Raw genomic sequence first — 16922 nt, 5'->3', positions numbered from 1 at the left:
TACTAATGCTGCCTTTATTTTAGACACATGTGGCTTCCCAGTCATTGTTAAAATGGTTAACTTGAAGTTCAAGTTAACCATTCACCAGCTACTGAACTCATCAGGAATCTGATATGGGTGGTGGGGTAAGCAGAAATAATAATTTACTTTGTTCTGGATTAACACATAAATATTTTGTCACCAAGCACTCCAGTCTATTAATGAAGCAGCTCTTTTCCATAACCTTGTGATGATAATATTGCACAAGGTGAAGAATTTGGCTGGAAGTGGTGATTCATTCCCATTCCCACCATTCCTTGTGGGAGGACAGTAGAATGGTGGTGGAGCCATGTGTTTTCTCACTGGCCTTTTAGGTGCATCAGCATTCTCTCACAGGCTTTGGAACAAACTTTGTTTTAGTGATGGCATTGTCTCAACAGCAGTTCAGCCTGGTGCTGACCTTGCCTTTCCTGTTCTGAGTGTTAAACCAGAGATTTAAACACCCCACACTGAAATCCCAGTCAGATCCTAAGGACTGCAGTGTTAGTTCTTGGTATGTTTGAGTGGGCACTAATTAATTTATTACAGAATTGGGCTAAGCCATGTGCTGTTTTGAAGCCAGTACAGAGAGAGGAAGGCAGCAGCTCCTTTAAGCCAGAATTTCTCTTCTCACGCAGCCTCTTCCATCAACAAGGATATTTGCTTCCTTTCAGGAAAGGTGCTACTTTATACTGTGCTGAAAAATAAAACCTTTCTCAGTCCCTGGATCTCCCCTGGATCAGGCATAAGCTTATTATCTGCCAGCACATTTTCTGCTGAATCAGTCAAAAAATAGTTAATGTTTTTGAACATTCCAGTGAGATGAATGAGGCAATTCATACCTCTGAGCTATTGTTGCAGGGTTTTGTTCTTTGTTTCCTATTGTAAAATGTCTGGAAACACGGGAAGATGACAGTTGTATTGGTTAATATTTTAAAGACTTTCTTCAAATGCTCAAGGGCTAGAAACAATTTGAAAACAAAAGCCAAACTACTTCCACACAGCTCAGGACAAGGGTGTGGTGTTATAATAAGTTATACAAAGCATATAATCCTGGACAGCAGCCTCTGAGCAAGCAAAATGTTAATTTACTGGACCAAAGCAACAAAATACACCCTTCCCTTTAGGCAGCATTTTCCTTTCATAGTGTGGTGCTGAGTAATTTCAAGATGTCTGGATATTTTTTTTTTTCCCTGAAGCATCCACTGCAATTTGAGGTAAAAAAAGCACACACGTAAAGCCAGGTCTGGCTTTGTTAACTGAGCACTGAGGCCCAAGCTCCAGAGCTGGCTTGTGAGGTGATGGCATGGCTAATGGGGCAACATTAAAGCTTTACTGATTTGGTTTTTGGGTTTGTTTTGTTTTGTTCTTCTATTGTTTCTAGCTCTTCTTTATTATAATTAAGGGAGGATATTTATAGCGCTAGCCAAAAAGATGCTGGGCCTGCTCGGAGCATCACTGACGGCTTTACTTTGAATCATTTTGATGCTCCCCACCCTCACTGGAGGGTTTGATCCCTCTTCAGTAAAGTAAAAATGCGGGCCAGAGGTGGCTCCCACCGCAGCGGGCACAGGCACGGCTGGGAATGGCCCTCGGTGCTCAGAAGATGCTCGGCTTCCTAATCTCCCCCGCCCAGCCCCGGCTGTTCTATCTTTAACGCTTCCTGTTGGTGAGAGGAGCCGGCTCGAAAATGGTCGTGTTTCCTGGCGGGAGGCACGGCGGGCTCTCCGGCGCGTCGTGACCGTCCCTGCCCCGCCGCCCCACGCACGCTGCCGGCATCGTGCGGGCTCCTGCCGCCCGGGACACGGCCCCGGCCCCGGCCGTGCGGCGGGGGGCAGCGCCCGGGGCTTGTGGAAACCTCTCCCACGGCCGCGTCCAGAGCGGGAGGCCGAGGGGAAGGAGTGAAAGGAAGAATAACAGCTCCGGCATTTCCCCCTGCGGAGGGCGCGCAGGTGGCGGGGAGACAATAGCGACCCCCGCACCCCGGCCCTGCCGCCGCTCCCCGCTCCACGGCAGGTGCGGCCGGGCCTCGCCGCCGCTTGTCCCCGAGCCCCGCCGGGGGACGCCGCCTGGCCCGAGCCCCGCAGAGGGGACCGGGGGTGCCCCGGGAGGGGCTCAGCCCGGCCCCCTTCCCTCCAGCCCCGCTCCGGCCGTGATTTCGTTGATTTTCGGGTTCCCGCGCGGGCCGGTCCCCGAGCTGTCCAAACCCGCTCCCCACCGCTGCCTTTAGGGCCGCGCTACCCGCGGGTGCCCGGAGGAGCGGATCTGGGACCCTCCAGCGACTCCTGCCTTCCCCCTTTCCATGCCGGGAGCCTCTGGCATTTCGGGGAGCTTTTCACGCCTCCCGTCGTTTTGCGATCGCCGCGTAGGGCACCGAGACCCCCGCACCGCCCGCTCCGTCCCCAGGAGCCTCTCCGGGGGCACGGGGCTCTGGCCAGGCCGGGGATCCCTGCCCGCCCGGCTCCGGAGCTCGCCGCGGCCTGGCTGAGCCCCTTCCCCGACGGGGCGCGCAGCCCGGCCCCAGCCCCGCTGGCAGCCCCGCACTGCTGCGGGGCGAGCCAGGGCCCTTTTCTCCCTTCCCCAAGCCCCTCTCCTCCAGGGTCTGCCTCTAACATCCCAAATTTCTAGAGGGCGAGAGGTGCCGGCTCGGTACCCGCTCCGCTGACAGTCCCCAGCATCCCCCAGCTCGGCAGGGATGCTGGGCCTCCTCCCACCCCAGAACGGGAGACGAGACAGGGAGCTCGCCCCAGTTCAGCCCTTCAGCAAAAATACACAGTGCTGGGGGGGAAGGCTGGGGATTGGGACCGCTTTTCTCCAAAACATCTCCTTTCGATGTGTTTTATTTACCTCCTCTTGTCCCAAAGCAGCCCACACCCTTTCCCCCTCTCTCAACATCTCTAACAATTTACAATTTATTTTGGCTCATTAAATTTAATTAAGAACGGAGTAGGTGTTCCATATTTAATAATAATAATAATAAAAAAAAAAAAAACAGAAAAAAAAAAAAAAGGGAAAAAAAACAGGGGCATAATAACCTCCAAGAGGACTAAAATAAAGAATCGCTATTCAGATGCGGGCAGCCACAGTGCAATTTTTTATTACTTTTTTTTTTTTTTTTTTTTTTTTTTTTTTTTTAGTGTCTTTTTAAGAGCATCTAAGCACACACACATAAAAAGCTAGAAGGCATGCATTCCGGAGTTATTCCTATGCATATCCCTGCAATAATTTTCCGCTTTCCTTCGATAAAATTGCCAAATAATAATGAATCATTTCATAAATAATGGGTTTAGAAGCTTATCAGGGCAGGCGGGCCACTGCTGGGGTTTTATCTCTCTCGGCCACATTGCAGTAGTGTTCCGCTCTCCATACTAAATAGGAAACTGGACGTGATGTGGAATTAGAGCCTACCCAGCTGAAGCCACCCAACACTTACTACAAATATAGCCGCGATGCGTAGGCCACAAAATGGCTCCACTCACTTTTCCCAATGAAAAGCAAATGGTGAGTAAAGAGGAATCGGCTCTGCAGAAGTCTGGGCGCTGGGGACGGCGGGATGTGGTTTTGGGGGGCTTCAGAGGGCAGCGAGGGAGCTTCTGGGGGCTTCTGCCCCACATGAGAGAGGGGGAAAAAACACAAAATCTTTTCCGCGGTTGGATTTTAATCTTTTTTATTCTTTGATGCGGGGTCGGTGACGAGGAGAATACACCTTCCCCTTTGAAATTGTGGGGTGCGGCACCCCCACGGCCCCGGCACCCTCGGGCTGCGGCAGCGAGGCGGCGGCTGGGACGGGCTGGGGGGCGCTGGGGGCAAAGCGCCCACCGGGCCCGGCTCCCCCAGCCTCTCCCCAGGGGCAAACACCAGGACACGGCCAGGACCCAAGCGCTTCTCCCCGAGAGGGGGTCCCCGATATCCCGCTCCCTCCCGCCCCTTCGCTTTGGGGCGATTTCCCTACAAAGGGCCGGCGGGAGAGGTGCGCTTTTGGGTTGGAAATTTCCTGCCGATCGGCTGCTGGAAAACAAAAGGATTTTGCGAAGCAGAAACCAGCGGGCGGGGATTTAATGCCCCCCTCCATTTTTTTCTAAACGAAACCACCCCAATTTAAGGCAAAATTCTGCTGATATCTTTGCGGTTTTGCGTATTTCGTTTTTAACAAATGCGGGAACAGACGCCAGCGGGATTTTTTTTTTTTTTACGAAGGGGAAAACCTAATTTTTCATGATTTCGTTGGCGGGGTGAGCCGGCCTCACCTTCCTGTCGCTGGGCGGCGGGGAGCGGGCTCACTCCGCCGCCGGCCCGGTGCCGGCTGTCGCGGTTCCTCGGCCGGGAGCGCGGCCGGTAACCGGCCCCTTGAGGAATTTAATTTGCCCCTTTAGGAATTAAATTTTCCAGCCGGACGTGGGAGAAACGCCGCTGCCGTCGCCGCTTCGTGCGAGCCCATCGGGAGAAAAACAACCCCGTGTCCGGCCCCGTCTGTGATTTCCTCCCGGGAAGACCGGGCTTGCAATGTGTCCAAAAAACCGCCCAATTCTCCCCAAATATAGGGCGCTTTTTTTCACGCCTTTTTTTTTTTCTCTGTTTATTTTTTTTTTCCACGCCAGACCATGGCCGTCGCTCGTTGTGGCCCCATGTGCGAGGCGGCGGCGGCGGGGGGGGACCCGGGGGTGGCCGCTGTCCCCTGTCACAGGGGCCTCCCGGGGTGCTGTCCCCTCCTTCCCTCTCCCCTGCACCTTTCTCCCTGCACTGATCTCTAGCAATCCAGACCCACGAGATCCACCCTCTCCTTTCTTTTTTTTTCTCCCCCCCTTCTCTTCCTCCCAGGATTTAGCAGTTTTATCCCGATGCGGGTGTCCTTCCTCTCTGTAAAGTCGTAAGTACCTTGAGGTGGGAGGAGTAAATTCAGCCTGACACTGAGAGCGCTTTTGTTGAAACAGGAGAGACTTGCGGTGTCCCTACTTAAATATGACACATGTGAGTAATCTCTTCCTATACAATATCGGAATAGGCAATTAGATTTTTTCTTTCTAGAGGGCTGGTGGGAAGGTGGCCGGAGGGAAGGCAGAGAACTTGTGCTTTAGGTTGGGTGGTTGTAAATTTTAAAATTTTATTTTCCAGAGAGATAGTGATATATGGCCAAAAAAAAAAATTGCGTTTTTGTTTTGTTTTGGTTTGGGGTTTTTTTTCTGTTTTTTTTTTTTTTTCCTCACGACTCAGCTTATCAGAAACGAAATAAAAAATTACCCGAGGCAAAGGAGCGAGAAGGATGGGTGGCAGCTTTCTGCTCCGTGAATCTCCTTATTTATATAGGAAAGAATAATCAATCAACCAAAACAAAACAAAACAAAGAATCCAAAAAGGAACGCGGGTATATGTGGGGGATAAAGCATAGAAATAATCGCCATATCTGCCCCAGGCACGAGGTGCCCTGTCGCGACAGCATTTGTTCTGTGGGAGAAGGGGGACAATGCTTTGTGTGCGGCCGCGGCCGGGCCCCTTCCTCCTTCCTGCGGTTGCGAGTGCGCGGGGGGATGACTCCGTTAGGGGCTGGGTTAACGCCCTCTCCCCTAAAAAGTGCCTTCAGGTATATTTCGATAGTTTATAAATAACAATAAAAAATAAGCATGGGAAGAGAAGGGACCGCCCGTGAGGCTAAGGCCGCTACAGGCAGGCCGGGCGGCCACTGGGCTGGCTCCGCAGGGTGGCGAACACCGCCGGGGACCCCTGAACGGGGAGAAATACCCCCAGAAAAGCGGGGATGTGCGCTGAGTCTCCGCCGTAATTTGGCCGCACAATTTAACCGCACCCTCGGCAGTGCTGCGGGCGCGGCCCGAGCCCCCCGGCTGCTCAGCCGCCCCGCCGGTGCCGATGTGAATCCCCGCGGGCGCCGGCGGCGCGGCCGCGGCTCCGGCCCGTCCCCATCGTGCGGGACCGGGGCGTTGCGAGACGTCAAAGCGCCGCTCCGCGGGGCTCCGTGACGTCACGGCAGGGCCGGGGCGCCCCGTGACGTCACGGCACCGCACGGCTCGGCGGGGTGGGCCGACATACTCCTCTCCTCCCGCCAACAAACTCTAAATTATTTGGGGTGATCAGGAACTCCCCCGTTTCTCACCGAAGGGGTCTAAGCCCCGAAGCGGCCCCCCGTCGGGGCGGTGCCCGTGGAGGGGTAAAGCCCCGCCGTGGTCCCCGTGCGGGGCCGCCCCTGAGCGCTGCCTCTCTCCGCAGGACGATGGACAGGCCGCCCGCCCCGCCGCCCCCCAGTGACCCCCGCGATGCCCGCCCCGCCCGGCGGCACGACTCGGAAGCGGAGACCACGAGCGAGCCGGAGAGCAGCCGCGGGGGCATGGAGGCGCCGGCGGACCCCCAGCTGCTGCTCAACGGGGCGGCCAAGGAGGCGGGCCGGCCCTCCCCCGGGCCCCCCGCCGCCCCTGTGCCCGTCATCGAGCTGGTGCGCCGGGGGGGCTCCCTGGACATAAAAAGCCGTGAGGCGGCGGGGGAGGCGATGCAGAGAGCGCCGGGAGCCGAGCCGTGCCGCGCCGCCGAGGCTGCCTGCGAGGCCCGCATGGTGCAGCTGAGCCCCCCCGCGCTCCCGCTGCAGCCCCCCGGCAGGGCTATGCTCTACAACCTGGGCCAGCCGCTGGCCACCATCAACAGGTCCGTGTCTCCCCTGTCCCGTCCCGTCCCATCCCGGAGCAGCTCCCCCAGGGGTGTCCCGCGCGGTGTTGGGGCGGCGGGAGGTGCGGGGCGGAGATGCGGGGGCAGAAGCAGCAGCATCCCTTCCTCTGCGCGGGGCTCGTCGCTTAATCATCGCGGGTTTGCACGCAAAGTTTGCAAAGAGAGAAAGGGAAAATGCGGGGGGAAAGTCAAAAAAGAAACGAAAGATTCGTTCCTCGAAGGAAAAATATTTGCGGTGATAAAATCCTGGGCAGAGCGAAGGGGTCCGTCAATAAACGGACGAGAACCGGTTTAGCTCTTTCGAGCTCCCCGGGCTCTCTGTTCTCCGACGAGTCCCGCAAATTAGCGAAAGGGACAGCAGAGGCTCTGACAGGGGCTGAGCCAGCCCGGGGGTGCGCTGGGACGGACCCCCGCCTTGCCTCCCAGGGAAAGCTGCGGTGCGCACCCGGCCCGGGGGACGTGCGTGCCCACCTGCGGGGCGTCACGAAGTCTCGGGAATGGGGATTTTGCCCTAAACAGCAACCCCCACGCCGCTCACATCCCCCTGCCCGCGCAGGGCTGGCGTCTCTCGCTGCGTGTCCCTGGTTGGCCGCGTGTGGTGTCACCGCACGACCCCGGGCTCGGCTTCGTGAGCAGCGAGCTCGCTCCGAGGTCACGGAGCAGCTCCGCTTCCCGCCGACCCGGACGCAGCCCCCGTCACGGGCCGGGTCGGGGGGATGTCCGTGTGTCCTCACGGTCTGTCTGCCTTTCTTTGCAGCGGGTTTTTCGGCGAACCGGACTCCTTCTCCATGTACGGCAGCAACCGGGTGAAGCGGAGACCCTCTCCGTACGAGATGGAGATCACCGACGGTGAGAGATTTTCGCCCCTGCGCCGCATCTTGGGAGGGAGGGGTGTCTCCATCTGCCATGGGGGGCAAGTTCCTGCACAATGCCACACTCTGGGACTAAACCCCCAACTAATAAAAGCACAAAACCCCCAAACGGTAAAACGCGAGTAGGATGCCCAGGGGGTCCAGGGGGCTCTCCAGTAAGCGGAGCCCACTGCGGTTCCTAGCAGCGTGCTCGGTGAGTGTGCCTTTACCCAGCACCCAGCGATGCAGTTCAGCCTGTGGCTAATTACATCCCTATTCTGCGAATTGCTTAGAGATTAAATCCGAAAGAAGACAAGAAGTGCACGTCTTTGTTGAAGTGCAGATCAGGGCCATTGCAGTGAGATGCTGGGTCTGTAAACCCTTTCAGCCAGGAGGCGTTGGCAGTGCAGACCACAGCCTTGGGCAGAAAGGATAACCTGCCTTTAAACCAGCCGCCTGAGCATCCTTCTCGCGTTTTACGGTTTGCCTGTTCCTGGCAGCAGGCTTGGGGTGTGGGATGCTGCGTGCGAGGGGTATCTGCCCACGGGCTGCTGCCCACGCAAAGGAACACTTGCGAGAACGATTTGCACGTGGAAGGCCGACCTGTTTATCTCTGGAGTTAATAGCCCGTACACATGAGATTCACTGAAATGTGTTTTATCTTTAGCGATTGTAAACACTGTATTTCAATTCCTGGACAAATAATTTTCCTCCTTTCCAGCTAGCTGTCCCTTTCCTTCTACCCGATAAATCTGAGATCAAATCATAACCTACATCAGTCTAAAATAATGCATCCCGAAATGAGAGGCTCAGGGTATTATCTGCATTAATCAGTCCTCCCCTTCCCACTCTCTGTCCTCCCGGTCCTTTCAGACTGCAGCCCCGTGGGACAGGGGATGTTACAGCCCCGGCACAAGAAGGGCTTTTTGTCTGGGTTTTGATTCCGAGGCTTAACGGTTATGGGGAAAAGTCCATCAAATCTCGGTGTCTGACTAAAGCTTTGGACTTGCTATTAAATTAGGCATTAAGGATTACAGAAATACTTGGTTTTAACCAAGTTTTTGAACATGTGTTTTGATGCAGGTGTACAGATTGGGCTCAATCCTGCAGGTTCTGGTTCATGTGAATTTCCAAGTTTGGCCTTAATATTTTTTGAGGGGAAAAAGAGTATCAGATTATGTTGTCTAAACAGGAGCAATTTATAGGGATGTACATCCCATGCTGAGGCACCTGCGTGGTCTGAGGCCCTTTGCTTATTGCTCTGATGGGCACCTACTGGGTGACATCCATGGCACTCAGGAGTATCACTCTTGAGGGTCCTCAGCCCTTGGGGGCTGCAGAAGGGCAGGAAAGTCTTCCCAGACACTTTGTGTTTTTTTTCTGTGAGAGAATAAGTGGTGGGCTTTTTGCAGTAGTTCTTTATCTATTTTTCGGAAATTTTTTTCCATTTAATATCTTCTTTAAAAGAAGAAGTGAAGATAATAATGCAAAAAAGTATCTCTAAAAAAGTATATCCTGGAACTTTGGAAGATCGTATTTTTATTAATTTCCCTCGTAGTTCTAATTTTAAAAAGCATCAGTCAATCCATTAGAACAAAATCCAGGCAAAAATTCTCATCTGACTGCTTGAATTAATTATCAGGCAAGTTTTTTTTTTTTTTATGAGAAGTAGATTTTCTATTATAACACAGCTATGGGGCATTTTAATTTCCTCCATTGCTTGACACGTTTTGGCCAAAGCCTGATGTCTTTCTAAAATATATGTTTAATTCAGTTGGGGCAGGAATCAAGAATTTGAGTGGTGTCAGAATTTGTTTTATATACTAAAACTTGATTTGGATGCCCCTGGATGAAAATGAACAGGTTTTTTTGTTGTTTATTTTTTTTCTGATTTCTGACCAGTTTAGTAATAGATGCCTTTTAGTCATCACTGAACAGAAACACATATTTGAAGACTGAAAGTCTCTAGAGGATTTTTTTTTAATGAGCAGCATCCAAGATGGGGTTATTTCTCATACCTTTATGGGAGTAAATAGCTTTTGAGCTCCATCTCTCTCTGGATTCAAGACCCGTTGCTTTGTCTTGTCTGGAAAGAGCAGTAAAGTGCTAAAATTTATTATTTTAGCAGGATGTAGCACATTCTTCACTGCTTAATTAGCAGTGCTGCTGAGGTCCCTGTCACCTTCCCCATGATCCTGTGGCATAGCAGGCTGCACACATCAGGGACAAGAAACATTCCCTTTGCATGAGCTCCTGTACCTTAACTCATACAGAGGGCATTAGGTGCTGTTTGGAGGTGAATATTGCCTTTATTAAAGCATCACACTGGCATCCTAGAGATCAGAGAGGCTTTTTTCATTTCTACATCCCCCAGCTTGTCCCAGGGGCTGTTTGTGACTTTAGGGGACTCCCAGCTCTGAGCACACTGTGGGGAGGAGTGAATTGTGTGGCTGCTCACACACTGGAGAAGCTGGCAGCTTGAACTGGCTGTTGGGAGTGTGTCCCCATGCAAACCCTGCAGTGCAGGGTGTTCTGTGTGGTGTGCTGGGCTGCAGGGACTCAGCTTCCCCTGAAGGGAGGAAAGCGTGATGATATCTGATCAGCTGGAACGAGGGATTCCACTTCTCCTGTTGTGCAGGGTGGGATTTGCTGAGGTACAGCCTGACCGGGATACTTCTAAAAAGCCACACCTTTGGTTCCTTTGCCACAGTCAAGGCAGCCAAGAGTTTTGCTAGAAAAGAATAAAGGTGTTTGAACGTGCCCTGGGGTGGTGGTTCCACTGGGTGATGTCAGAACTGTGGCTTAAACTGCTCACGAAGGCCAGGGACTTGTTCCCACCAGGAGAGAGAAGTTAAGCAGGTGTCACAGAGTGGGAAATACAGGGGAGACATGGGGAGAATGGGAATTCCACAGTCCTTTGGGGTAAATCTCACCAATGTGATACCTGCAAGGCTTTGCTTCCCACTCCGTGATGATTTTCATTGTATGTGATGCTTCCTATCCCATGGGAGTTTCTGCCCTGGTCATTCTTCCAGATTTTCGTGAGATTGATGTGACCTTCCATTATTGATGTCTCCTGAAGGAGATGATGGAAAGGATGTAATAATAAAAACATCTTATGATAATGTTCCCTCATGTGAGCTGGTTTCCATGGACCCAAGGACCTGCACTCCTGATTTACTGTGCTGCTGCTCCTGCAGAACAGTACTTTTCAATAGATGGGCTTTTGGGTCTCTTCTAGCACAGAGACAAAGCTTTTCTTATGTACACCAGGAGTTGCCCCGATGTGCTGAAAGGAGAATTTATGTGTTTTGTGCCTTCATCCTGTGTAGCATCCCCTCTCAGAAACATGGCTGTAAAATTTCAAGGTGTAATTGGGGGTTACATGTACTTAGGTCAAATGGACACCTCCAGCAATTTGGAGTGCCTTCTCCAATTAGTGTCAGAGGGAGTTTTTGCCCTGTGGCAGTGAGGAGGAGAGAGAGCAGGCAGCCCTCAGGTCAGCTGTGAAACTGTTCCATCCTCACCTGGGAGCACCCTTCCAGCAGGACACTGCCTTCACTCTGTGGGTCAGTGTGGTCACTTTGTACCTGTCCTCATTGCTATGGGACAAATCCCACCACCCCGTTTCATTCAGAGGGCTGGTGGCAACCCTCTGGTCTCTCTCAGCAGGGAAGACCTCTGGATCTCAGAGTTGTCAAAGCCTCTGCTCAAGCTAATTTCCTCCCGTCCCAATGGTGTGTCCTTTAGACAATTTTGGGGATGGAAAATAAAGCCATCTAGTGAGATTAACTTTTAATAGGACCGTTGTTGCTGAGTTATCCTTGTTGACAAGTTGGGATACCCTGAAATGATAGCAGCCTTCTGCACACATGTCATGGCCTAAGCCTTCTTCTTTGGAGAGGTAAATTTTGATATCTGAGGAGACATCCAAAGAGATGCAACTCCATTTTTCCCTGCCACTGGATTGAACAGAAGTTATGGCTTTCTCAGCTCATGGAGTCAGTTTCCACTTAGCTGGAAACTCTTGTTTCACTGCCTTGCTGATTAAACCTCACTAAAATTAGCCAGTTAGTTATATTTGCAAAGTGGTGACCTATTCAGCAAAGTAATACCTGGCCTGTTAAGCCCAGCTCCTAATTCTGTGTGGTTGGAATTGCAGGTCCTCACACGAAAGTGGTTCGTCGCATTTTCACCAACAGCCGGGAGAGATGGAGACAGCAGAACGTCAACGGGGCCTTCGCAGAGCTGCGCAAGCTCATCCCCACCCACCCGCCCGACAAAAAACTCAGCAAGAACGAGATTTTGCGCCTGGCTATGAAATACATCAACTTCCTAGCCAAGCTGCTCAACGACCAGGAGGAAGAAGGAAACCAAAGGGGCAAAGTGAACAAAGACTCGGGGATAGTCCAGGAAGACCTCCTGCAGGACATGTTGTCTCCCAACTCTAGCTGTGGAAGTTCTTTGGACGGAGCGGCGAGCCCGGACAGCTTCACGGAAGAGCACGAGACGCTGGATTCGAAGCACACGCGGAGCCTGCACCATGCCATCCTCCCTGTAGAAGGCAACGCGCAGCGGTGATGACCCTCACTCTGCTCCTGAAGAGCCACGGGGGAGAGGCCGGGCCCGGCCGTGCCATTGCTGGAACTTGTGCTTGTGGGATTTGTGACTCTGCCTTTCCCTGGGAGCTCGGGCTGCCCGCTCTCCCCAGCCCGGCACGCTGGCTGAGGACAAGACCAACCCAAGATGAACGTTCGGGGTTTAGGTACGTGACCGTACAAAGAAGAAAAGCGTTGAAGTCATCTTCGTTGTACAGAACTGCTCGGGATGGGACTCTGAGGAGGGGAAGGAGACATGGCTGGTGCGTCTCCAGTGTTTAGAGGGTTTTCAGACCACTTGGTGAACGTCTCTTTTCAAACAGTTATCGGGGTGAGACGTGGAACTCCTCTTCACTGCCCACGGAGGCCACCGGCGCTTTCCAGCTCCATGTGGTGCTGGAAACTGCTGCATCATGCCAGTGCTGCAGCACTTCTCCAGCCTGTGGCATGTCCAGCTGGTCTGAGCAGGAGCTTGGCCACATATTCCTGTTGTCCGAGAGCTTTTGACTGTATCTTTTTAAAGAGGTTAAAAAATACCCTCAGCAAAAGAACTATTAAAAGGATTTAGACTATTTCTTTTTCTCTCCTTTTTTCTTTCTTCTTTTTTTTTTTTTTCCTTCCCTTTCTTCCTTTCTCTTCTATCTAATTTTGGATTGTTTGGGCTTGTTGTATTTATGATGTGGGATTACTTCCGTTTAACACTGTCATGCAGTATCCACTGAATGAAAAGGTACATAGGTGTTTTCTGCCACCCTCCCAGTCCCTGATCCTTTTGCTGGTGACACTCAGCAGGTGAATTTCAAGCCTGCTGAGGTCTTCTAGAGTTTTTCCAGTGGTTTCTGTGGGGCCAGATCTTCTCTCGAGAAAGACGAATTTCAGAGTTGGTAAAGGAAGAAAATACTTGCTAGTGAAGTATTTCTTTGGACTGGGGGATTATTAAATTTGAAAAATCAAAAAAAAAGGGCAAAAGAAGTCAATGATGTATCAACAGTGTGCGTGTACATAGGGTTATAAAAAGGTTTTTTGATTGTATGCTTTGAATTTTTTGATTTTATTTTGTGAAATGTTGGTTCAGCTGTGCCAATGCCCACAATAGTGCTGGATTTATTCTGGTGTTAGGAAGTTCCTCACCTGTCAAGGCTGGTGGGAGTCCATAGCCTCTCTGAATCTTGGGGGAAGCAGTAAAAACAGTGATGGGATTAGCCTGCACTCCCGAGTGCTCAAATTGCTGCAAAACTGAGCTCTGTGACTGAGCTGATCCCCTGATCCTGCTGCCCCCCAGGAGCACATTTGGGAAACAGGAGAGGGGAGCAGGAGGCTGCTGCTGTGGTGGCTGGCAGCTGAGAGCCACACTGTGCCACCACTGCTGCATCAGGCCCACCTCTCACCAGCCCATCTCCTGAGGCCTGATGGAGCAATTGCCCCAAACCCATCCTCTCCCTCTGCAGAGATGTCAAGGCACAGAAATCTCTACCATGATACAGTAGGAAAAAACCCCAAACCCACACACAAACATCCTTTGGAAGGGAATAAATCTTTCTGAGTGGGGACAACTTCCACCACACTCGTGCCTTCCCGAGGATGCTGAGGTACAAGGGAACACAGAGAATTTGAGTGGGTGTCTGCAAGCCCATCCAGGCTTAATTCAGAGCCCTGTCATTTCCATCCCTGCTTGGTTTTGATGCCTCTTTGTAAATAATAGGTAAGAGTCTGGCATGTGGCTTGGCATGTTAGGCAGAATTAGTTGCCTGGGAAAAGATCCTGGCCCATGCAAGGATTTCCAGCATAGCCCCCAAATTTTTGGAAAGCACCAATCTGCCCCATCTTAAACTGGGGAAAAGGAGGAAAATTCTTGGGTCTGGATTGCCTGTGCAGGGGGTTTTTTTACGAGAGGGGGCTTCTTGCAGGGCTGGGCCAGGGACGGTGCTGGGGGGTGAGGAGGCAATGCTGAGGACGAGGTTTGGACTGGTACTCGTGCCAGGGGTAGGAGAGACAAGCAGTGGGGCTGCCAGGGGGCCCGCGGGGCAGGGAGTAGGGTGGTGCTGTCACACAGGTAAAGCCCCTGGTTCCCAAATAACCCTGGGTGGGGCATGTGGGGGTTTTACACCCTACTTATTAACCTGCTGCAAGAAAAAAAATCACCGATACTCAGAAATCCCTCATTCCACACAAACTCATTACTTCTTGTCTGTATCTTCTCGGTAGCTGAACAGTTGGGAAAATGGTACAACCTTGTCAGCACCCCCAAACACCCCCAGGCACCCGCTCTCCTGCAGGGAGTGCCGCAGGTCCCCCGGGGTATGTACAGTTGTACTTTAATTGTGATTTGAATGGTACATTTCCTCTGCCCACCTCTCCTCCTGCCTGCTTCATCTCTCGCTGTGTGGACCAACACCCCCATTCCTGTTGGGAGCAGCGCTCTGGGGCGATGTCGTACTGTGTGAGTGAATTCCTGCCTTACGAATTTTGGTTTTTTCAGCCCTATCCCTTTCTCTGCCACCCTCCCCTTGGATTTCTGCATTTTTTCTGCAGAAGCGAAGTAACCAGACCTGGTACCCTGAGTCTCAACCCACTGTGGATGTGCTATTTAGAAAACACATTTGTTGTAATGTGTGTGTATATATAAATATATATATATAATGAATATATCAAGAATATTTCTAAATAAAGTTTTACAAAGCAGCCTCCACTCGCTGTCTGCCTCTGTCCCACCTCACCACTCGAATCCATCATTACTTTGGAGTTTCATCCCTGAGTGTCGTGGGGTGAAGATGCCGGGGTGGCCCATTCCCAGCCAGCCAAAGACATAAACGGGCAGCAAAAAACGTTGCAAAAGGACCTGCTACTAATTTTTTTTTTTTTTTTTTTTTTTTTTTTTACTTGCTTGACTCACACCGTCCAGCCTGGGCGGGGGGAAGAGCGCGCAGGGCCGGCAGGAAGGAAGGCAGGCGATGAAGCAATGCCCCGCCGCTGGCGAGCGTTACCAGCCACCCCCACCTTACCCCCAGCGTGTCACTTGCAGGTCCCCCAAAGGCTCCAGTGGCCTTTTCCCTTCTTTTGGCGAGGCTGACTGTGCAATGAAGAGGCTGCTGGGGGCCACGCTACTTCCCTTTGCACCATGGCAGGCATTCCACCATGATTTAACAGGCAGTGAGAGTAATTCCTCTTTTTCAAGAAATAAATTATCACAGCCACGTGCATAAGTGCTTTTAAAAATATGCAGCACTAATTAGGGATTGTTACAGGCTAAGCACTCCACTGAACATGTGCATGTTTTAAAATATAAATATACGTATCTATCTGTATATATCATATATATATATGTATATAGCATCATGCTGCTGATGGTGGCTGACGCCATACTGAGCACAGAGCAGATGAGCAGGAATGGTACCACAAGTATTTTCTTGTCTTTAATTTCTATGAATTACAGAGTAGTTGCCTATTTAAACAAACCTTTTAAAGCATCCCTTGCTTTTTTAAAGCCTTCCCACAAAAGCTTAGCTGCTAACCCTTCCTCCACAGCAGTCTGTGAGCCAATGCTTGCTTTTAAGGTTTCTAGGTGAAATTTCCCCCAAATGGAAGAGGGGAGCTTTTCTCAGGCTCCACCCTGGGGGTGCAGGGAGCCCTGTCCAGAGCCCCAGATGAGGGACAGGGGGTGTCCCCTCCACAGCCAGGCTGAGCAAAGCCCCGGCAGCCAGGACTGGGCTGGTTTCATCCCAGGCTCTGGGGCAAGGCGTGGGGCAGGTGTGGGCAGTGTGTGGCTGCTGGGTGCTTATCTGGAGCTGGGAGATCACGGCTGTACATCTGGTTTAACCCAGTCTCCTGTTGTGCTGCCAGCCCAGCAAGAGCTGATAGTTCACCCACCAGTTATCTCTGCCTCCCACCTCCTGCCCCTCTCCCTCCCTCCTTCCATTGCCCAGACAATTCTCCTTTCACACCCCCCTTCTGCTTTTTTGCTTTCTTCAAGTAAAATATCCTTGATGGCCACAAGTATTTTGCAACCAGCAAAGGAAAAAAACACATCTTTAAGGGAAAACCATGTGCAGGGTGAAGGCTTCAAACAACTCTGTGCACATTTATAGGTTCTATGACCTATGGAAAGGGCTGAGAGGCTTCCAGTGCCACCTGCTCCCTGGTGGGATGGTCAATGTGCATCACTCCTGATTGACCCTGGTGCTGGGGAGACTCTGGGTGCTGCTCTGCTGGGACAGGCTCCAGGGATGTGTCCTCAGGTGGTGGCTTCATGTTGGCCATGCTGGAAGAAGCATCTTTCTTCCATCATCTTTTTCTCCTGAGCATCTGGACCTTGTTGCTGCTTGGCCACCAAAATGCAAATGTCACAGAAGGTAGCAGACATTCACCTGCCTTTGTGTTTCTTTTTAAAAGTAATTTTTGAAAGCCCTTCCCATTCTTTTCTTCCAATGGAAAAATTTAATTCATTTCTCATCAAATGGTAATTCCTTTTTACCATCATGTTGTGTTGCAAAGGGTGATGTGCAATGCTCTGTGGATTCAAATATATGGGGGAAAAACCCCAACTGACCATGGGGTTTTTTTTCTGTTCATGCAAAACAGAAAAGAAAGCTGGGGAAACACCCTAACGTCCTGGTTGCCACTGCACAGAAGGGATTGGTACAGCAGGAGGGAAATAGCCTGGTTGTCATGGGTGGCATTGGCCTCACCTGGGACAGTGCTGGGGCCCATCTCTCACTGGTGGCACCACAAGGTGAGGGGGCTTCTCGTCTGTAGGGCAGGAAATTTTCTGGCAAATAGCAGTTTCTTC

General features: G+C 51.7%; 1 protein-coding gene across 2 annotated transcripts; it reads left to right on the top strand.

The window, feature by feature from the left end:
- The first annotated feature begins 3315 nt into the window (after positions 1-3315).
- On the top strand, positions 3316-14820 carry TAL1 (TAL bHLH transcription factor 1, erythroid differentiation factor). 2 transcript variants are annotated; one of them, XM_068198669.1, is made up of 5 exons: positions 3326-3519; positions 4837-4986; positions 6238-6666; positions 7445-7536; positions 11701-14820. In XM_068198669.1, coding segments are annotated over exons 2-5 (942 nt in total). In that variant the 5' UTR covers positions 3326-3519; positions 4837-4984; the 3' UTR covers positions 12120-14820. The 2 variants fall into 2 exon arrangements, with proteins under 2 accessions (XP_068054768.1, XP_068054770.1); XM_068198667.1 differs by lacking the exon at positions 4837-4986 and having other exon boundaries at positions 3316-3519.
- The last annotated feature ends 2102 nt before the right edge of the window (positions 14821-16922 follow it).

This window comes from Anomalospiza imberbis, chromosome 9 (genome assembly GCF_031753505.1).
Source record: "Anomalospiza imberbis isolate Cuckoo-Finch-1a 21T00152 chromosome 9, ASM3175350v1, whole genome shotgun sequence".
Lineage (NCBI taxonomy): Eukaryota > Metazoa > Chordata > Aves > Passeriformes > Viduidae > Anomalospiza > Anomalospiza imberbis.
Note: the sequence above shows the minus strand (reverse complement) of the source record. Positions and strands in the feature narration are given on the sequence as shown.

Excerpts from the sequence above, each read along its gene's own strand:
- TAL1 (XM_068198667.1), top strand. Across the intron at positions 6,667-7,444 it reads CCGCTGGCCACCATCAACAG|CGGGTTTTTCGGCGAACCGG; the intron begins GTCCGTGTCTCC and ends CTTTCTTTGCAG. Across the intron at positions 7,537-11,700 it reads CGAGATGGAGATCACCGACG|GTCCTCACACGAAAGTGGTT; the intron begins GTGAGAGATTTT and ends TTGGAATTGCAG.